The 19,342-nt window shown below is 38.1% G+C and overlaps 1 protein-coding gene across 16 annotated transcripts in view; it reads right to left on the bottom strand.

Annotated features, from left to right (window-relative positions):
* Positions 1-19,342, bottom strand: part of SNAP91 (synaptosome associated protein 91) — a 157,000-nt gene that overhangs the window by 65,956 nt on the left and 71,702 nt on the right. For 8 of the 16 annotated variants that reach the window (XM_033428522.2, XM_033428525.2, XM_033428524.2 and 5 more), the window contains 2 exons: positions 16,545-16,615; positions 10,936-10,963 (listed from right to left, as the gene is read on the bottom strand). In XM_033428522.2, coding sequence (XP_033284413.1) covers positions 10,936-10,963; positions 16,545-16,615 — 99 coding nt within the window. Of the gene's footprint in view, positions 1-10,935; positions 10,964-16,534; positions 16,616-19,342 lie in introns of all 16 variants that reach the window. The other 8 variants (XM_049695339.1, XM_049695341.1, XM_049695345.1 and 5 more) reach the window with 1 other exon arrangement.

Genomic DNA, 19,342 nt, shown 5'->3' with positions numbered 1-19,342 from the left:
AGAAAGGACTAACATTAATTTGCATGTCATCCATTGTGGACACTGACAACTCTGAAATAAAATAGTGGCTTTTTTTTTTAAACGAATATATGTGGGCTTCCCTGGTGGCACAGTGCTTAAGAATCCACCTGCCAATGCAGGGGACATGGGTTCAAGCCCTGGTCCAGGAAGATCCTAAATGTCGTGGAGCAACTAGGCTGGTTCGCCACAAATACTGAGCCTGCGCTCTAGAGCTCACGAGCCACAACTAGTGAAGCCCGTGTGCCTAGAGCCCGTGCTTGGCAACAAGAGAAGCCACTGCAATGAGAAGCCTGCTCACCTCTACGAAGAGTAGCCCCTGCTTGCCGCAGCTAGAGAAAGCCCACGCACAGCAACAAAGACCCAACACAGCCAAAAATAAAATAAATAAATTTATAAAAATAAACCAATACATGTAAATACCTTAGAAAGTGATGTTTATGAAACACCAGGGAGAACGTAATGACAGCAATGAATCTACCAATATAAATGCAGAAATGAAGGTCTTCAAAGGCTCATTGAAAACTGCCTTGTAATAATAAGCTCTGAAGAGATGTGGGAGGTATGAAAACAGAACCAAAATAATCCTGTTACTACAAGAAGAAAAGATGAAAATTCAATTTGGCCAAACTGCAGAAACAGACCATCCCAAAGGATTCCAGAATTTTACCACACTCTACTCAGTATTCGTATGGTGAAATTTTTCCACAGACATAATGATTTTATTCATTTTTCTTTTAATAGATTTTTATTGGAATAAAATTGCTTCACAATACAGTGTTAGTTTCAGTTGCACGACAAAGCAGATCGGCCATATGCATACACATGTCCCCACGTCCCCTCCCTCTTGAGCCTCCCTCCCATCCTCCCTATCCCACCCCGTAGGTCACCACAAAGCACCGAGCCGATCTCCCTGTGCTATGCTGCTGTTTCCCACCAGCCAACTATTTTACATTTGGTAGTGTATATATGTCAATGGTACTCTCACTTCGCCCCAGCTTCGCCCTCCCACCCCACATCCTCAAGTCCATTCTCTACGTCTACCTCTTTATTCCTGCCCTGCAACTAGGTTCATCAGTACCATATGTATTTTTTTAGATTCCATATATATGCGTTAGCGTATCGTATTTTTCTCTTTCTGACTTACTTCACTCTGTATGACAGACTCTAGGTCCATCCACCTCACTACAAATAACTCAATTTCATTTCTTTTTCTGGCTGAGTAATATTCCATTGCATATACATGCCACATCTTCTTTATCCATTCATCTCTCGATGGACATTAGGTTGGTTCCATTTCCTGGCTATTGTAAACAGTGCTGCAGTGAACATTGTGGTACATTATCTCTTTTTGAATTATGGTTTTCTCAGGCTGGGTCGTATGGCAGTTCTATTTTCAGTTTTTTAAGGACCTCCACACTGTTTTCCATAATGGTTGGATCAACTGACATTCCCACCAACAGTGCAGGAGGGTTCCCTTTTCACTACACCCTTTCCAGCATTTATTGTTTCTAGATTTTTGGAAAATGGCCATTCTGATCAGCATGAGGTGATACCTCATTGTAGTTGTGATTTGCATTTTTCTAATAATTCGTGATGCTGAGCATCTTTCCATGTGTCTCTTGGCCAACTGTACGTTTTCCTTGGTGAAATGTCTATTTAGGTCTTCAACCCATTTTTTTTTAACATCTTTATTGGAGTATAATTGCTTTATAATGGTGTGTTAGTAGTTTCTTCTTTATAACAAAGTAAATCAGTTACACATATATCTCCATATCTCTTCCCTCTTGTGTCTCCCTCCCTCCCACCCTCCCAATCCCACCCCTCTAGGTGGTCACAAAGCACCGAGCTGATCTGCCTGTGCTATGCGGCTGCTTCCCACTAGCTATCGATTTTATATTTGGTACTGTATATACGTCTTTGCCACTCTCTCACTTTGTCCCAACTTACCTTTCCCCCTCCCCGTGTACTCAAGTCCATTCTCTAGTAGGTCTGCATCTTTATTCCTGTCTTGCCCCTAGGTTCTTCATGACCTTTTTTTTTTTTTAGATCCCATATATATGTGTTACCATAAGATATTTGTTTTTCTCTTTCTGACTTACTTCACTCTGTATGACAGGCTCTAGGTCCATCCACCTCACTACAAATAACTCAATTTCATTTCTTTTTATGGCTGAGTAATATTCCATTGTATATATGTGCCATGTCTTCTTTATCCATTCATCTGTTGATGGACACTTAGGTTGCTTCCATGTCCTGGCTATTGTAAACAGTGCTGCAATGAACATTGTGGTACATGACTGTTTTTGAATTATGGTTTTCTCAGGGTATATGCCCAGTAGGGGGATTGCTGGGTCATATGGTAGTTGTATGTTTAGTTTCTTAAGGAACCTGCATACTGTTCTCCATAGCGGCTGTATCAATTTACATTCCTACCAACAGTGCAAGAGGGTTCCCTTTTCTCCACACCCTCTCCAGCATTTACTGTTTTTAGATTTTTTGATGATGGCCATTCTGACTGGTGTGAGATGATATCACATTGTAGTTTTGATTTGCACTTCTCTGATTAATGATGTTGAGCATTCTTTCATGTGTTTGTTCGCAGTCTGTATATCTTCTTTGGAGAAATGTCTATTTAGGTCTTCCACCCATTTTTGGATTGGGTTGTTTGTTTTTTTGATATTGAGCTGCATGAGCTGCTTGTAAATTTTGGAGATTAATCCTTTGTCAGTTGCTTCATTTGCAAATATTTTCTCTCATTCTGAGGGTTGTCTTTTGGTCTTGTTTATGGTTTCATTTGCTGTGCAAAAGCTTTGAAGTTTCATTAGGTCCCATTTGTTTATTTTTGTTTTTATTTCCATTTCTCTAGGAGGTGGGTCAAAAAGGATCTTGCTGTGATTTATGTCAGTGTTCTGCCTATGTTCTCCTCTAAGAGTTTGATAGTGTCTGGACTTATGTTTAGGTCTTTAATCCATTTTGAGTTTATTTTTGTGTATGGTGTTAGGGAGTGTTCTAATTTCATTCTTTTACATGTAGCTGTCCAGTTTTCCCAGCACCACTTATTGAAGAGGCTGTCTTTTCTCCACTGTATATTCTTGCTTCCTTTATCAAAGATAAGGTGATCATATATGCGTGGATTTATCTCTGGGCTTTCTAACCTGTTCCATTGATCTATATTTCTGTTTTTGTGCCAGTACCATACTGTCTTGATTACTGTAGCTTTGTAGTATAGTCTGAAGTCAGGGAGCCTGATTCCTCCAGCTCTGCTTTTCGTTCTCAAGATTGCTTTGGTTATTCAGGGTCCTTTGTGTTTCCATACAAATTGTGAAATTTTTTGTTCTACTTCTGTGAAAAATGCCAGTGGTAGTTTGATAGGGATTGCATTGAATCTGTAGATTGCTTTAGGTAGTATAGTCGTTTTCACAATGTTGATTCTTCCAATTCAAGAACACGGTATATCTCTCCATCTATTTGTAGCATCTTTAATTTCTTTCATCAGTGTCTTATAATTTTCTGCAAACAGGTCTTTTGCCTCCTTATGTAGGTTTATTCCTAGGTGTTTTATTCTTTTTGTTGCAATGGTAAATGGGAGTGTTTCCTTAATTTCACTTTCAGATTTTTCTTCATTAGTGTATAGGAATGCAAGAGATTTCTGCACATTAATTTTGTATCCTGCTACTTTTATCAAATTCATTGATTAGCTCTAGTAGTTTTCTGGTAGCTTCTTTAGGATTCCCTCTGTATAGTATCGTGTCATCTGCAAACAGTGACAGCTTTACTTCTTCTTTTCCGATTTGATTCCTTTTACTTCTTTTTCTTCTCTGACTGCTGTGGCTAAAACTTGCAAAACTATATTGAATAATAGTGGTGAGAGTGGGCAACCCTGTCTTGTTCCTGATCTTAGTGGAAATGGTTTCAGTTTTTCACCACTGAGGACGATGTTGGCTGTGGGTTTGTCATATATGGCCTTTATTATGTTGAGGTAAGTTCCCTCTATGCCTACTTTCTGGAGAGTTTTTATCATAAATGGGTGTTGAATTTTGTTGAAAGCTGTCTCTGCATCTATTGAGATGATCATATGGTTTTTCTCCTTCAATTTGTTAATATGGTGTATCACATTGATTGATTTGCATATATTGAAGAATCCTTGCATTCCTGGGATAAACCCCACTTGATCATGGTGTACTTCCACCCATTTTTTTAACTTGTTTTTTTGATACTGAGCTCCATGCACTATTTGTATATTTTGGAGATTAATCCTTTGTCTGTTGTTTGACTTACAAATATTTTCTCCCATTCTAAGGGTTGTCTTTTTGTCTTGTTTATGGTTTCCTTTGCTATGCAAAAGCTTTTAAGTTTAATTAAGTCCCATTTGTTTATTTTTGTTTTTACTTCTGTTCCTCTAGGAGGTGGGTCAAAAAAGATCTTGCTGTGGTTTATCTCAAAGAACGTTTTTCCTATGTTTTCCTCTAAGAGTTTTATAGTGTCTGGTCTTACATTTAAGTCTTTAATCCATTTGGAGTTTATTTTTGTGTACGGTGTTAGGGAGTGTTCTAATTTCATTCTTTTACGTGTAGCTCTCCAGTTTTCCGAGCACCACTTATTGAAGAGACTGTCTTTTCTCCGTTGTATATCCTTGACTCCTTTGTCATAGATTAGTTGACTACAGGTGTGTGGATTTATCTCTGGGCATTCTATCCTGTATCATTGATCTATATTTCTGTTTTTGTGCCAGTACCATACTGTCTTGATTACTGTATCTCTGTGGTATAGTTTGAAGTTGGGGAGCCTTATTCCTCCAACTCACTCTTTCTTTCTCAATATTACTTTAGCTATTCCGGGTCTTTTGTGTTTCCATACGAATTGTAAAATTTTCTGTTCTAATTCTGTGAGGAATGCTATGGTTGTTTGCTAGGGACTGCACTGAATCTGTAGATTGCTTTTGGTAGTACAGTCATTTTCACAATATTGATTCTTCCAATCCACGGACATAGTATATTTCTCCATCTGTTTATGTCATCTTTGATTTCTTTCATCAGTGTTTTGTAGTTTTCTGAGTACAAGTCTTTCACATCTGTAGGCAGGTTTATTCCTAGGTATTTTATTCTTTTTGTTGCAATGGTAAATGGGAGTGTTTCCTTAATTTCTCTTTCTGATTTTTCATTGGTGGTGTATAGGAATGCCAGACATTTCTGTGCATTAACTTTGTATCCTGCAACCTTACCAAATTCACTTATTTGTTCTAGTAGTTTTCTGGTGGCATCATTAGGATTTTCTATGTATAGTATCATGCCACTGGCAAACAGTGACAGTTTTACTTCTTCTTTTCTGATTTGGATTCCTTTTATTTCTTTTTCTTCTGATTGCTGTGGCTAGGACTTCCAAAATTATGTTGAATAAAGCGGCGGGAGTGGACATCCTTGTCTTGTTCCTGATCTTAGAGGACATGCTTTCAGTTTTTCACCATGGAGTATGATGCTTGCTGTGGGTTTGTCATATATGGCCTTTATAATGTTGAGGTAGGTTCCCTCTATGCCCAATTTCTGGAGAGTTTTTTTTTTTTATCATAAATGGGTGTTGAATTTTGTCAAAAGCTTCTTCTAAATCTATTGATATGATCATATGGTTTTTATTCCTTAATTTGTTAGTGTGGTGTTTCACATTGATTGATTTACATATATTGAAGAATGCTTGCATCCCTGGGATAAATCTCACTTGATCATGGTGTATGATCCTTTTAATGTGCTGTTGGATTCCACTTGCTAGTATTTTGTTCAGGATTTTTGCATCTGTGTGCATCAGTGATATTGGTCTATAATTTTCTTATTTTGCGATCTCTTCTGGTTTTGCTATCAGCATGATGGTGGCTTCATAGAATCCATTTGGGAGTATTTCTCCCTCTGCAATTTTTTGCAAGAGTCTGAGAAGGGTGGGTGTTAGCTCTTCTCTAAATGTTTGCTAGAATTCACCTGTGGAGCCATCTGGTCCCGCACTTTTGTTTGTTGGAAGATTTTTAATTACCGTTTCAATTTCATTACTTGTGATAGATCTATTTATATTTTCGAATTCTTCCTGGTTTAGTCTTGGAAAATTTTACCTTTCCAAGAATTTTTCCATTTCTCTGTGGTTGTCCATTTTATTGGCATATAGTTGTTTGTAGTAGTCTCTTATAATCCTTTGTATTTCTGCAGTGTCAGTTGTGATTTTTCCTTTTTCATTTCTGATTTTATTGATTTGCATCCTCTCCCTTTTTTTCTTGATGAGTCTGGCTAAGGGTTTACCAATTTTGTTTATCTTCTCAAAGAACCAGTTTTTAGTTTTACTGACCTTTGTTACTGTTTTGTTTCTATTTCATTTATTTCTGCTCTGATCTTTATGATTTCTTTCCTTCTACTGACTTTGGGTTTTCTTTGTTCTTCTTTCTCTAGTTGTTTTAAGTGTAGGGTTAGATTGTTCATTTGAGATGTTTCTTGTTTCTGGAGTTGAGATTGAATTGCTATAAACTTCCCTCTTAGAACTGCTTTTGTTGTGCCCCATAGGTTTTGGGCCTTTGTGTTTTCGTTGTCATTTGTTTCTATGTATATTTTAATTTCTTCTTTGATTTCTTCAGTGATCTCTTGGTTATTTAGTAGCACATTATTTATCCTCCATGTATTCGTGTTTTTTATAGTTTTTTTCCTGTAACTGATTTCCAATCTCAAGCAGTGTGGTCAGCAAAGATGCCTGATATGATTTCAATTTTCTTAAATTTTCCAAGGCTTGATTTGTGACCCAAGATGTGATCTATCCTGCAGAATGTTCCATGTGCACTTGAGAAGAAAGTGTATTCTGCCACTTTTGGGTGGAATGTTCTATAAATATCAATTAGATCTATCTGGTCTATTGTGCCATTTAAAGCTGTATTTCTTTATTTATTTTCTGTTTGGATGATTTCTCCATTGTTATAAGTGGGGTGTTAAAGTCCCCTACTATCATGTGTTACTGTCGATTTCTCCTTTCATGGTTGTTAGCATTTGCCTTATGTACTGAGGTGTTCCTTTGTTGGGTGCATACACATTTATAATCGTTACATCTTCTCTTGGATTGATCCTTTGATCATTATATAGTGTCCATCCTTATCTCTTGTAGCAGTCTTTATTTTAAAGTCTATTTTATCTGATATGAGTATTGTCAGTCCAGTTTTCTTTTGATTTCCATTGCATGGAATATCTTTTTCCATCCCTTCACATTCAGTCTGTATGTGTCCCTAGGTCTGAAGTGGGTCTCCTGTTGACAGCATATATATGGGTCTTGTTTCTCTATCCATTTAGCCAGTCTGTGTCTTTTGGTTGGGGCATTTAATCCATTTACATTCAGGATCATTATTGATATGTATATTCCTATTACCATTTTCTTAGTTGTTTTGGGTTTGTTTTTGTGCGTCTTTTCCTTCTCTTGTGTTTCCCGCTTAGAGAAGTTTCTTTAGCATTTGTTGTAAAGCTGGTTTGGTGGTGCTGAATTCTCTTAGCTTTTACTTGTCTGAAAAGCTTTTGACTTCTCCACTGAATGTGAAGGAGATCCTTGCTGGGTAGAGTAATTTTGGTTGTAGGTTTTTCTCTTTCATCACTTTAAGTATATCCTGCCACTCCCTTCTGGCCTGCAGAGTTTCTGTTGAAAAATCAGCTGATAACCTTATGGGGATTCCTTTGTATTTTATTTTCGTTTTTCACTTTCTGCTTTTAATATTTTTTCTTTGAATTTAATTTTTTTTAGTTTGATTAATGTGTCTTGGTGTGTTTTTTCTAGGGTTTATCCTGTATGGGACTCTCTGTGCTTCCTGGACTTGGGTGACTATTTCCTTTCCCATGTTAGGGAAGTTTTCAACTATAATCTCTTCAAATATTTTCTCAGACCCTTTCTTTTTCTCTTCTTGTTCTGGGACCCCTATAATTCGAATGTTGGTGTGTTTAGTGTTGTCTGAGAGGTCTTCAATTCTTTTCATTCTTTTTTCTTTATTCTGCTCCTTGGCAGTTATTTCCACCATTTTGTCTTCCAGCTCACTTATTCATTCTTCTGCCTCAGTTATTCTGTTATTGATTCCTTCTAGTGTATTTTTCATTTCAGCTATTGTGTTGTTCATCTCTGTTTGTTCTTTAGTTCTTCTAGATCTTTGTTAAAACATTTCTTGTATTTTCTCAATCCATGCCTCCATTCTATTTTCAAGATTCTGGATCATCTTTACTATCATTACTCTGAATTCTTTTTCAGGTAGATTGCCTATTTCCTTTTCATTTATTTGGTCTTGTAGGTTTTTACCTTGCTCCTTCATCTGTGACATAGTTTTTTGCCTTTTTTTTTTTTTTTTTATGAGTGGGATTGTGTTACTGTCTTACTGGTTGTTTGGTCTGAGGCTTCCAACACTGGAGTTTGTAGGCTGCTGGGCAGAGCTGCTTCTTGGTGGTGAGGTAAGGAACTCCGTGAGACCTCACTGCGATGAATATTCCCTGGGGTCTGAGGTTCTCTGTTAGTCCTGTAGTTCGGACTTGGAGCTCCCACTGCAGGAACTTTGGCCCAACCCCAGGCTCATGAACCAATATTCCACAAGCCACGTGGGGTGGCAAAAAACCCCAAAAAAACAAAAAAACCCGAATAAAAAAGTAAAAAATAAAATTAGACTAGGAAACTAACAGATATGTTAGAGAGAATATAAAAATAAAATATAGATGAATCAACTGGAAGGTACATCAGTACCACAATAGTAAAAAAGAGAAGGAGGGAAAAGAAAACAAGAAATGGGGGGAAAGGCCTTGGCTGTGGAGGGCAGGGAGTAAGCAAGGGTGAGGTTTGGACAATGGGTGGGGCCAATGCTCAGGACCCACAGGGCTGGAAAAGGCCCTGGGGACAGTAGGGGGTGGGGCTTAGGCTCAAGGAACAGAAGAGGCCCAGGCGTGCCCCCCACCCCGGTCTCAGAGGGCAGGGGACCTTACCTGGGAGCCCAGCAGGCTTCCCGGGTTCAAGGGGGTGGGGCAAACGCCCTCCCCTCCTCTCTCGCTACTCCCAGAGGGCCACCGCCCCACCACCTCCTGCCTCTCCTGATCTCCCCGGCCTCCCTCCTATGCCCCGAGGACCAATGTGGCTGGCAGGGAGGTGTGGGTCTTGGTGGGGAGGGGACCGGCCTGGGAGCTCAACAGCTCCCCATGCCCGAGTGGGTGGCGCAATCACCCTCTGCTCCTCTCCTGCTCCTCCCACAGGGTCCCTCCCGCCTGCTTTTCCTAATCTCCCTGGCCTCCCTCCTATGCTCCCAGAACCCACGTCGCCTGGAGGGGGCTTTGGATTGTAGGGGACCAGCCTGGGAGGTCAGAGGCTCCCATGGCCCCAGTGGGCAGGGCAATCGCCCTCTGCTCCTCTCCCGCTCCTCCTGGATGGCCCCTCCTGCCTGCCTCTCCTGATCTCCCCGGCCTCAGGGGCACTGATCTTGTCTGGCATCCACTTCTCCTCCCCACTCAGTCCCCCTACGTTCTACCGGTTCACTTTGGGGTTCCTCCAGTCTCCTTGGGCATCAGAGTCCCCCACCAGCAGCCAGCAGGCTCCCTAGTTGTGGGGAGACGCTAACTCTGCATCTTCCCACACCGTCATCTTCTCCCATGTGACATAATGATTTTAAACCTGGCTCTGTAGCAGAATCACCAGGGAGCTTAGGTTGTTTGTTTCTTTGTTTGTTTGATTGTTGGAGCTCCCTGAGGGTCTCTTGGGCAGCCGGCCAGGTACTGACACAGTAAAGGGTGTCTGGGGTACCCTGTGTAGTCATAATGCCAACTTTTTTGTCTGTAATAACAGCAATTACGTAACAGAAATTTGGCAAAGAGGAAAGAGCACATTTATCACATTTTTGCAATGAAAATGGCAATGTGAAAAATACAATGGCAAATGTGAACTACTGACCTATAGAAGTAAATACTCTTGTCACTAACAACCCTAATCCTGTCCTTCAGGATGCTAAAGGAGAAAGGGAGGTGAAGGAGTTGTGACAGTTATTACGGTAGACTGTCTAAAAGGTATGCTTGTGAGGATACCCAATGACAATTGGTTTCTCTACCATCAAAACAGGCACAATGTTATGTGCCTTATTTATCTCACAGGGCTGTGATTCAGAGTATGAGAAAGTGCTTTTTAACTAGTAAGACGTTAACACTGACACATTTGTTTTCAGTTGTAATATAAATGTATGAAAATTTCGTCTACTTAAAGAAAAATTTAGTCCAGATAGAGGGCTAAGTACACACTGCTATATGACTAAGAAACTAATATAAAGGGGAATACATAAAAACTTACCTTTCCTCAAGAAATTAAAAATAAAATTACCATATGATTCAGCAATTCCACTTCCGGGTGTAGACCCAAAAGAACTGCAAACAGGGACTTGAACAGATACTTGTACACCATGTTCACAGGAGCATTATTTACAATAGCCAAAAGGCGGAAGTGACCCAAGTGATCATTAATGGATGGATGGATGGATGAACAAAATGTGGTACACACACAGAATGGAATAGCATTCAGACTTAAGAAGAAAGGAAATTTCTGACATATGCTACAAAATGGATGAACGTTGAAGATTCTATGCTAAGTAAAATACGCCAGTCACGAAAGGACAGATACTGAAGGACAGTTCCACTTATTTGAGGTACCTAGAGTAATCAAATTCATAGAGACAGAAAGTAGAATGGTGCCTGCCAGGAGCTGGGGGTGAGAGTGGTCAGAGAGGGGGACAGGGAGTTAGTGTTTAAAGGGTACAGAGTTTCAGCTGGGGAAGATGACAAATGTTCTCCAACCAGATGACAGCGATGGCTGCCCAACAATGTGAATGTACTTAATGCCACTGAACTGTACAATCAAAAGTTGTTAAAATGGTCAAAACAAAACAAAAAACAAACTTACCTTACTTAATGGAGAGGGAGCACCAGATCTAAAAGGCAACCAAAAAGAATTAAAATTGGATATACATGAATACATTTGTAGAAGCACTTAAGTTTGATGGTTGGTCAAGCATTAACTTGTTTATATACAGACTTTTTAGTAACGGATAAACTATTTTTAAAATATATTTTATCTTTTACTCAATTACAACACCTGCTTCCAATGTCTCCCATCCACTTAATTTCTAGTATTAGAAATTCTTAAATTCAAAATCTTTTTTTGGTATCTCTAGCAACTCAATTAATTATTTGAATTGATCTTTATTGCCTATGCCCATCAAAAATAAACTGTTCAAATTGGAGTTTTAAAAAAATTGCCAAGACTTGGGAAAAATAATGCTTTCCAGAATTTTTGAAAGATCGTCCAGTTTATTATTTTTACAAGTTAGAAAACACATTAAGGTTAAAGCACATTGTGATTCACTTAGTCATAATTGTGATACATAAAAGGAACACTAGAATTAAAAAAAAGATCCCTACAAGCCCTGTGCCTGATGTGTGTCTCAGCTTCCATACTGAGCTGAGACACACTGTGCATACTCCACACTGTGCGTACTCCTAGAGATTGTCTGGTTTTTTTCATGGCTGTAATGAAAACTATCTATGAGAAATATTCCCATTATCCTGTGAGAACTTGGGAGCTGGAAAAAGAAGAGTAACCTCAATGCTTGTGTCTAAGGGAGTGAGGGAAAATCAGGAAGAAATACATTTTTTTTTTCAGTTAGATTGCTGGTAGCACTGATTATATATATCATTTCTAGAAAAATGCTTCAGAGATGACTGCCTAAACAGCTTAGGTTTTACTAACCTGAGTTGGTGGAAAATAAATTAGTAAGGAAACAAAATGAAGAAAAAAAGACATTTCAGTAAGAAGACTATTGTCAGGGTCTCAGAGAATGGCAGGGATGCCCTTCTACTTATCTACAGAGAAAATATCACACGTGGCAGGAGTAAAATAAAATCAGCAGAGATTTAGTAACTGGAGTTTTGTACAATATCATGAATTTTTATTTTATTGGATATAGCAAAAGAAATTTAACAATATTATATGCCAGATTAATACCTCTTATGTTCAACTTCATTTGCAAACACAAGCCTGCCATTTCCTGTCTAAATTTAGTTTTCACTTAAAATGAACATGAAAGCAAGGGCTAACAGATTTCTGTGATATAAGGAAGACAGATGCGTAAGGGTTACACTCGATTAGGTTATGTGTACTTGGGCTGTTATCTTCAGAGTAACGTATCCTATGAAGAAAAGGATATATGCTTCTCTATATTGCTCACTAAGGGTCTACTGAAATAAATGGAATCACAGTATTCTCTATATCTCAGAAACTTAGGAACCTAAAAATCTAGTACTGAGGTTGAACATTCCCTAATGAGTTTTTGGTTAATAATTCCTCCACTCCTACCATTTTTTTCTCTTTACATATGCGGAAAAGGAAGGGAGTTAAGTCTAAATAAAAATCCAAGAAAATAATAGCCTTAACTCTGCAAAGAAAACATAGAAGCCATCTGATGTGGTCAGTTTCTAAGAATGAGTTAATTGAAATTAATTTGTTTCTCTCTCAAGAGATTTTCATGAACCAATTCTTAGTGGTACTGACACAGTGAGCAATATTAATACAGAAAAGAGAACTGAGGATGAACGAGAACTTTTTGAACTGTATTTCCAAACTAATACATACAAGTTTCTAACATATTCTATACTCTGTAGCAAAATAAAGAAAAATGACAGAATTTCTCTACCTACTACTAAAGAATATCATGCTCGAACCTAAGTACAAAATATCATAATTGGCACAAGAATCACTTTGTCAAGCTCTTGCATGAGTGCTGTTACTAAATGACACTTGTAGCTACCCCATGGATTCAGCAAAAAAACCTCCTGTCTCCCACTATCATGCCACTTGAAGCACTGTATCTTATTCGTCTGTCTTCTCCACTAGATGCCAAATTTTTTGAAGGAAGCGAACCTATCTCATTGTTTTATATCAGATAAACATATTAACCAAAATAAACTAACCAAACATCTTAAAAATAAATTAACCAAACATCTTAAAAATTATACTGTATGAAACTAAACTGTCAGGATGTATGACTTCTGTTCCCATGGACCAGATCCAGGTTTTGCCATGATTTCATCAAAAAGGTAGAACCAGAGGTGCTCCCATTGGGGCCACAGCTTTAAAAAGCATCACTCAACACTGATTGAAGTCTGAGGGCTCGGAGGCTCAGAGAGGTAAATAACTCGCCAAAGTCTCATCATTCTTTAATGGTGGATTTCAGGCTCCAGTCCAAGTCTGTCTGTGCACATTTCACATTCCAGCCCGTCCTGACAAAATCACAGGGGAGCCCAGCACATTTGTTCCTCCCCTACACAACACACAAATTGCTTCTTTTTACCTGTTCCTCAGCTGATTTTCTACCCTACCACTGGCTCTTCGCCCTTTATAAAAGGAAATGCTACAATCTTTTATATATAATGACATTATTTAAAGCCCGATACTTATTTCAATAACTTCAGCTAGAGAAATTTAGTACATGGTGAACCATGTTGGGGGAAAATAAAACACGAATGTAATTTTAGAAGAGAATGAATGACCCACAGATCCTGTAAAATGTTACAAACAAATCCATGGGTTTCTATGAGGAACACAGAAAATGCTAAGGTTTACACTTCCCATGTGTTAATGGTAAACTATCAAAAGAAGAAATTTTATTTCTTATTCTCAACACTAATCCCTACACAGTTTTTGGTCAAAAATGCTAGCCAGAAAGACAAACAAAACACAGATGTGAAAAACCTATCTCTTCCAAATAATTTTAATTACAATAAACTTGAGTTTCTTGCACCCTCAACACTTAGTAAACCCACATATAAAATAAAATCAATTTCTCTCTTTTGTTCTGTGGAATTACAGAAACAGACAATATACAAAGGCATATCACACAGTATTGCATAGAATTTCAAAAACGAGTATCGGTGGATATCAGGACTAAATATAAAAGGCCTACGTGTTTTTTAGCAGACATTTGAAAATCCTTCATTTTATGCACTTACTTGACTTAGAGGTTAGAATAGTTTTATACTGCTACCAGAAGACAAAGAAAACCCGTTTAAGTAATTAATTTTCTTAATAGCATTGTCTTTTGGCACTTCTGCCACGTGCCATAGGGAAATCTTTTGTTTACTAAACAAGTGAAAAAGTCTTTGATGTCTAAAATCTAAGAGGGATATCTGAATATACAACTAAGAGAGTCTGTTAGTCTTGATCAAAGAAGACCAAAATAAAACCATTTATGCGAGCCACCTTAGGAGAAAATTTTAAGAGTATAATGAAAAAACACAGATGTGTAAAATGGACAGAAATCAGTTTTCAATGTTCTAAATACCAAATGTGGAATTTTAAGAGTGTTTTTTGCATTTTTAGGAATAACCAAATGCAAAAAATGTCACTCAATATAGTACTCACCCTTCACTTAAGGTCCCAGGTAAGCACAAACATACAAAGAAGAAAATAGTTAACTACTATAGTTCATTTATTTTAAAAATAGGGAATAAGCAAAAGACAAGTTCATAGGTGGTCTCAGCCAATTCAGAAAAGAAATCTGACAAGCATAAAATGATTTTAAAGGAGAGAGGAAAATGACGCTCAGTACAAGGTAATGCAAAACAGAAGATCATTAAGTTCTTATTTTACTACTCCTAGAAATGTAACCAAGTGTCCACAGCCAAATAGTCCAAAAATAGCTGGCAGCAGCCACAAGGGGGCGGCTTTAGAGCTGAAGTTAGGGCTGATGAGATCCACTCGAGAAGGCGGCTTCTCACAGAACTGCAGCCCTGGCAGATTTCAGGAGGGAAGAGGGTGGACCTGTGCGGGGTGCGGGGACCTGAGCGGGGAAGAGGGCGGAGAAGCTGACTTGCACCCATGCGCATCCTGCATGGCCCAAGGGAGAGGCTCTAACTCTGGCATATGCATATTTCCTCAGCTAAAGGGATCCATCTGCCACAGGAAGAGGGACATTTCTCAGGCTTCCTGCCTCCTTTGGCTTAAATCCTGGGCCACTCATTTGGCTTCCCAGACACCCTAATACGGGAGGGGTGGGAGGAGGCAGCAATTACTGGAAGCTGGCACCCTCCTTTGTGACTTAACATACTCGCACGTCTTTTCAGTTGACGTCAATCTACACACACAAGTCTGATCGTCCATGGCCACACTGAAGTGGGGACAGACCTTGGACAACGGTACAACCTTGACAGAGCCCCTGAGAGGTCCTGTCATCCATCATTCCAAATAGCTCTGCCATCACAGTCTGAGAGAGCCCTACTCCGTTGTTTACCATCGAAAACTTAAGACATGCAATAATTTTTATACTAACTTGGAAAAGATGACAGAAATCACCCTTAGCTAAACAACAGGCAAAAGAGTGACTCAAGACACGAGTCTAGATTCTGGGAGAATGCCCAGAGAGAAGCAAGCAGAAAGGAGGTGCATTTTGGTAGCTGTATCACAGGTAAAATCCATGATCAGCCTATAGCCCTACAATGAGCAGTTCATGGGTTGTCTCTACCAATTTCTGCTGTCGATCTAAACAGAATCAACATAAAGCTGGGATCACCAACAAAAACAGATTTCAAGCTGACTCTATAGAGAGAGCTACATTATGTTTTTAGGTGCAGATAATGAAGTATAAAATAGTCCCTGACCTTAAGAATCAGAAAATCCATTTAAACCACATATCAGGGCAGGGGAGGTGGGGAGGAGAGTCATAAAACAGTGTGGTGCATGATTAAGGAAGCCCTCATGAGATGGCCCTCCCCAGGATGTGTAAAATGCACGCACGCAGAGACAAGGAGGGGAGGCACCCAAGATTAGCAGAATTACACTCTGAGCGAGGTACAAAGACGGGAAAGTACCAGGTCTTGTGAACCGACAAGTATGATCCCGGCTGGAGAGAAGACAAAAATGGAACCTGGACATTTTTGGCATGCGGTCAGGAAAAATGGTCAAAAATCTAAGTGTCCAAACAGAAAGGTTGAAAGTCTACTAAAACTACACTTATCGTTGCTCAACTGCTACTCTGTCTAGAAAAATAACTGTCAAGTGTCAGCAGCATGCCATGCTGAAGGGTCCACCTGGGGAGAGTCTGAAGTCCAGAAAGCCATTCCTGAAGGCTCTGCTTTTTCACAGTAGGCTCGGAAACATAACAGAGTGTTCAAGGCTGCTTGGGAAATTGGGTTCCCAATGATGACAGTCTCAAGTTTTAGCATGAGCAATTCTTTTTCTGAGGATTGTGAGTCCCTTCTGAGGGCAAAATAATAAATAAATCAGCAAGTCCAGCCAACACAGGTACAACCTACTAGTTTGCTGAATTAGCCTGCAGACAGATTACCTATAATGGGGTCATGATGTCGTAAGTTAATGGGAAGGGTAGGGGTTTCGAGGGAACTCAGGATAATTACAATAAAGCATACCCTAAAACGGTAGTACCGTGATAAATCTCACTGTATAAAGAATGAGTCTAGTATTTTTCATCTTATTTAGAATATACAACTAATGCGTACTTGTTTCCAGGTTTCTTTCCTTCTAATGTATTTAGATGCTGTTCAAGGGTCTCCATAAGACTGCTGGGAGCCTACAATAAGAAAGTAAAAAATAAATGTCTGCATCGCTTTCTTTCAAAATAAATACACTGGAACATCACTGTAACTTTGTATAGTGCAGGTCTGGGCACCCTAATACATATGGGAGATAATTTCATTCCAGGGTCTTTTGGTAATTAGATATTTAAATTCCACAGAATCTCAAACAGGCCCATCATATATATACTTAACTTCACTGCATAACAAACAGTGTTACAGTGTGGTTTCGGTGTAGAAATGACATTGGATAGACTTTTACTAAGATATTACTTAAATGTAGTAAACTCAATTAAATCAAGTTCACCATATGTTTCCATAAGACCACAGTGGAAAAATTAAAGGTATTTGTATCCAAGTCAAAAATATAAGTGCCCAAATACAAACTTACAGAAATATGAAAATACAGTAAAATCTCACTTATCCATATTTGACTGAAATATTAGGGAAAATTACTACTTTATTAAAAAAGAAAGGGTAAGTGAGAGTTGTGGGGAAAAAAAATACAACTTTAATAGTCAACCACAATTAAGATTTTCTTATTATTGAGCTATGTAATTTATATACATAATAAAGTAACTTTAGCAAATATTAATGTTATAACAGACTACTGTGTTTTGGCAAATTTAATATATTTCACCTCTTTTATTAAGAAGTACCTGAATGTTTTTATCATATTTTAGGCAGTATAAAGTGATGGCATTTTGCTGTATATTAGGAGAAGAAATAATAGGTTCATATAAATATTCCACCCCATCTATTCCTCAAGCATTAGAAATTTACCTTCACCTTTCTCGAATAATCTTAACCCAAGTTAGACTTTAACAGCAGCATAGGCATTCAAAGACTGGCATAACATTTATAGATACATTTAATTTTGACAATTATTCTTAAAATTAATATAAAATTAATTTTGAGGGATTTTAAAGTAACTATGCTAACTGCTAAAATAGTATAACTCTACATTTTACATTGCACCTATAATGACAAATGAAAATAAAATTCTTATTAAGATTGTTTAGTACATTTAATTTTCATTTCACTAATAGACTCATATACTGCCTTAACAATAATATTATTACATATATAATTATGTGAGATTGTACATGTAAATTACAAAGTGAGCCACACATAAATTTATAAATATAAATTAGTAAGTGAACAAAAATATTAACTTGATCAAAGTGACGAAGGTAGGGTAGAAAGGGACAGCCCTGTGAACGTTATATAAAAAGTTAATTACTGTAGAGTAGAAAAAATGACTTTCAGGAGATATAATAAATTTTGAAAGTTATAAAAATTAGAATTCTTAATATAGCTCAGGTAAAAGGCGACTTAGCAAAGTCTAGTAAACTACAACTAGGGGTATACTTCTAACTTTTTTTTTTTTTTTTTTCCTTTCTTTTTTGCGGTACGCGGGCCTCTCACTGTTGTGGCCTCTCCCATTGCGGAGCACAGGCTCCTGACGCGCAGGCTCAGCGGCCATGGCTCACGGGCCCAGCCGCTCCGCGGCATGTGGGATCTTCCCGGACCGGGGCACGAACCCGTGTCCCCTGCATCGGCAGGAGGACTCTCAACCACTGCGCCACCAGGGAAGCCCACTTCTAAGTTTTAAAGAATGAATTTTTAAGAGATAAAGGAAATTTTGCTCTATAGAAAAACTGTAAACTACTAAGATACACTTGCTTAATAAACAGAATGTGTATTGTAACTTTAAAAGGAAGAAGACAGAAATGGCTTAACAATTTTTAGATGAATTCACACCTGAGAACTTCCATTATAATTGTCATAATAGTAATGATTATAATTGTCATAATAATGGAACCTAGGAGGCCCGGGCATATAACTTTAACCTTTTCGGTTTCCATTCTTTTCACTGGGATCACAGTAAGGAAAAATATATCAAGCCATAGAACCTCTCTCCAGTTGGAAGACTTAGCTCCTCTGAGTATTAAATGCAATGTAAAAGAAATGTGATTCTGTGCGAAACCTGTTTAAGAAATGCTATTTATAGTTATAAAATAGAGAACAGTATGGGATAACAAAAGAAGTAGTATTTTTTCCTATATGGTTTCTTAATTATGTAAAACAAAAAAACCAAAAACTAGGATGATAGTTTGCAATTTCATTCTTTTTGTAAAGTTTCTTAGTAATTTAAGAAAAAAATAAAGTAGGAGTCACTAAAATCACAATAGTTGAGAGAAATGTGACCAAGAACACAGACTACAAAACTGACTTTAAGAGGTGTTATTTTGCAATGCATTGCACATAATATTAAGTTTGGAGCATTTTAGCTTAGAAGTTTAAAAATGCTTCATCATTTATATCTCTTATTAGGACATGTGAAATCTAACAGAAATAAACTCTTCAAACATTTTTGGAGGGAAAAAAACTACTTTGATAGTAAAGTTCATTGAGTGTAGGAATATTGGCCTTCTGAGCTCTATGGCACTGAGCACATCCTGGCATGCAGCAGACAAAAATGAAAACTGTCTCAAATTTCCAAGGGGCAAAACTTTGAGAATGCCTCTGCTGTTGTAAAAGGAACTTTAGTATAATTAGCAGTATCTTTAGTTGCTTATTTTAAATACTGCTGAAGTCAACAGACCAATCAGGTGAAAATACCAACCCAAAGAACAAGGGGCAGCTTGTGACTAATAAATAACAGTGATATATCATGGTTACCGATTCATCAGTGGTACAGTCTTTAAAAGGAGACTTTT

The sequence above is a fragment of the Orcinus orca genome, chromosome 12, assembly GCF_937001465.1.
Source record: "Orcinus orca chromosome 12, mOrcOrc1.1, whole genome shotgun sequence".
Lineage (NCBI taxonomy): Eukaryota > Metazoa > Chordata > Mammalia > Artiodactyla > Delphinidae > Orcinus > Orcinus orca.
Note: the sequence above shows the minus strand (reverse complement) of the source record. Positions and strands in the feature narration are given on the sequence as shown.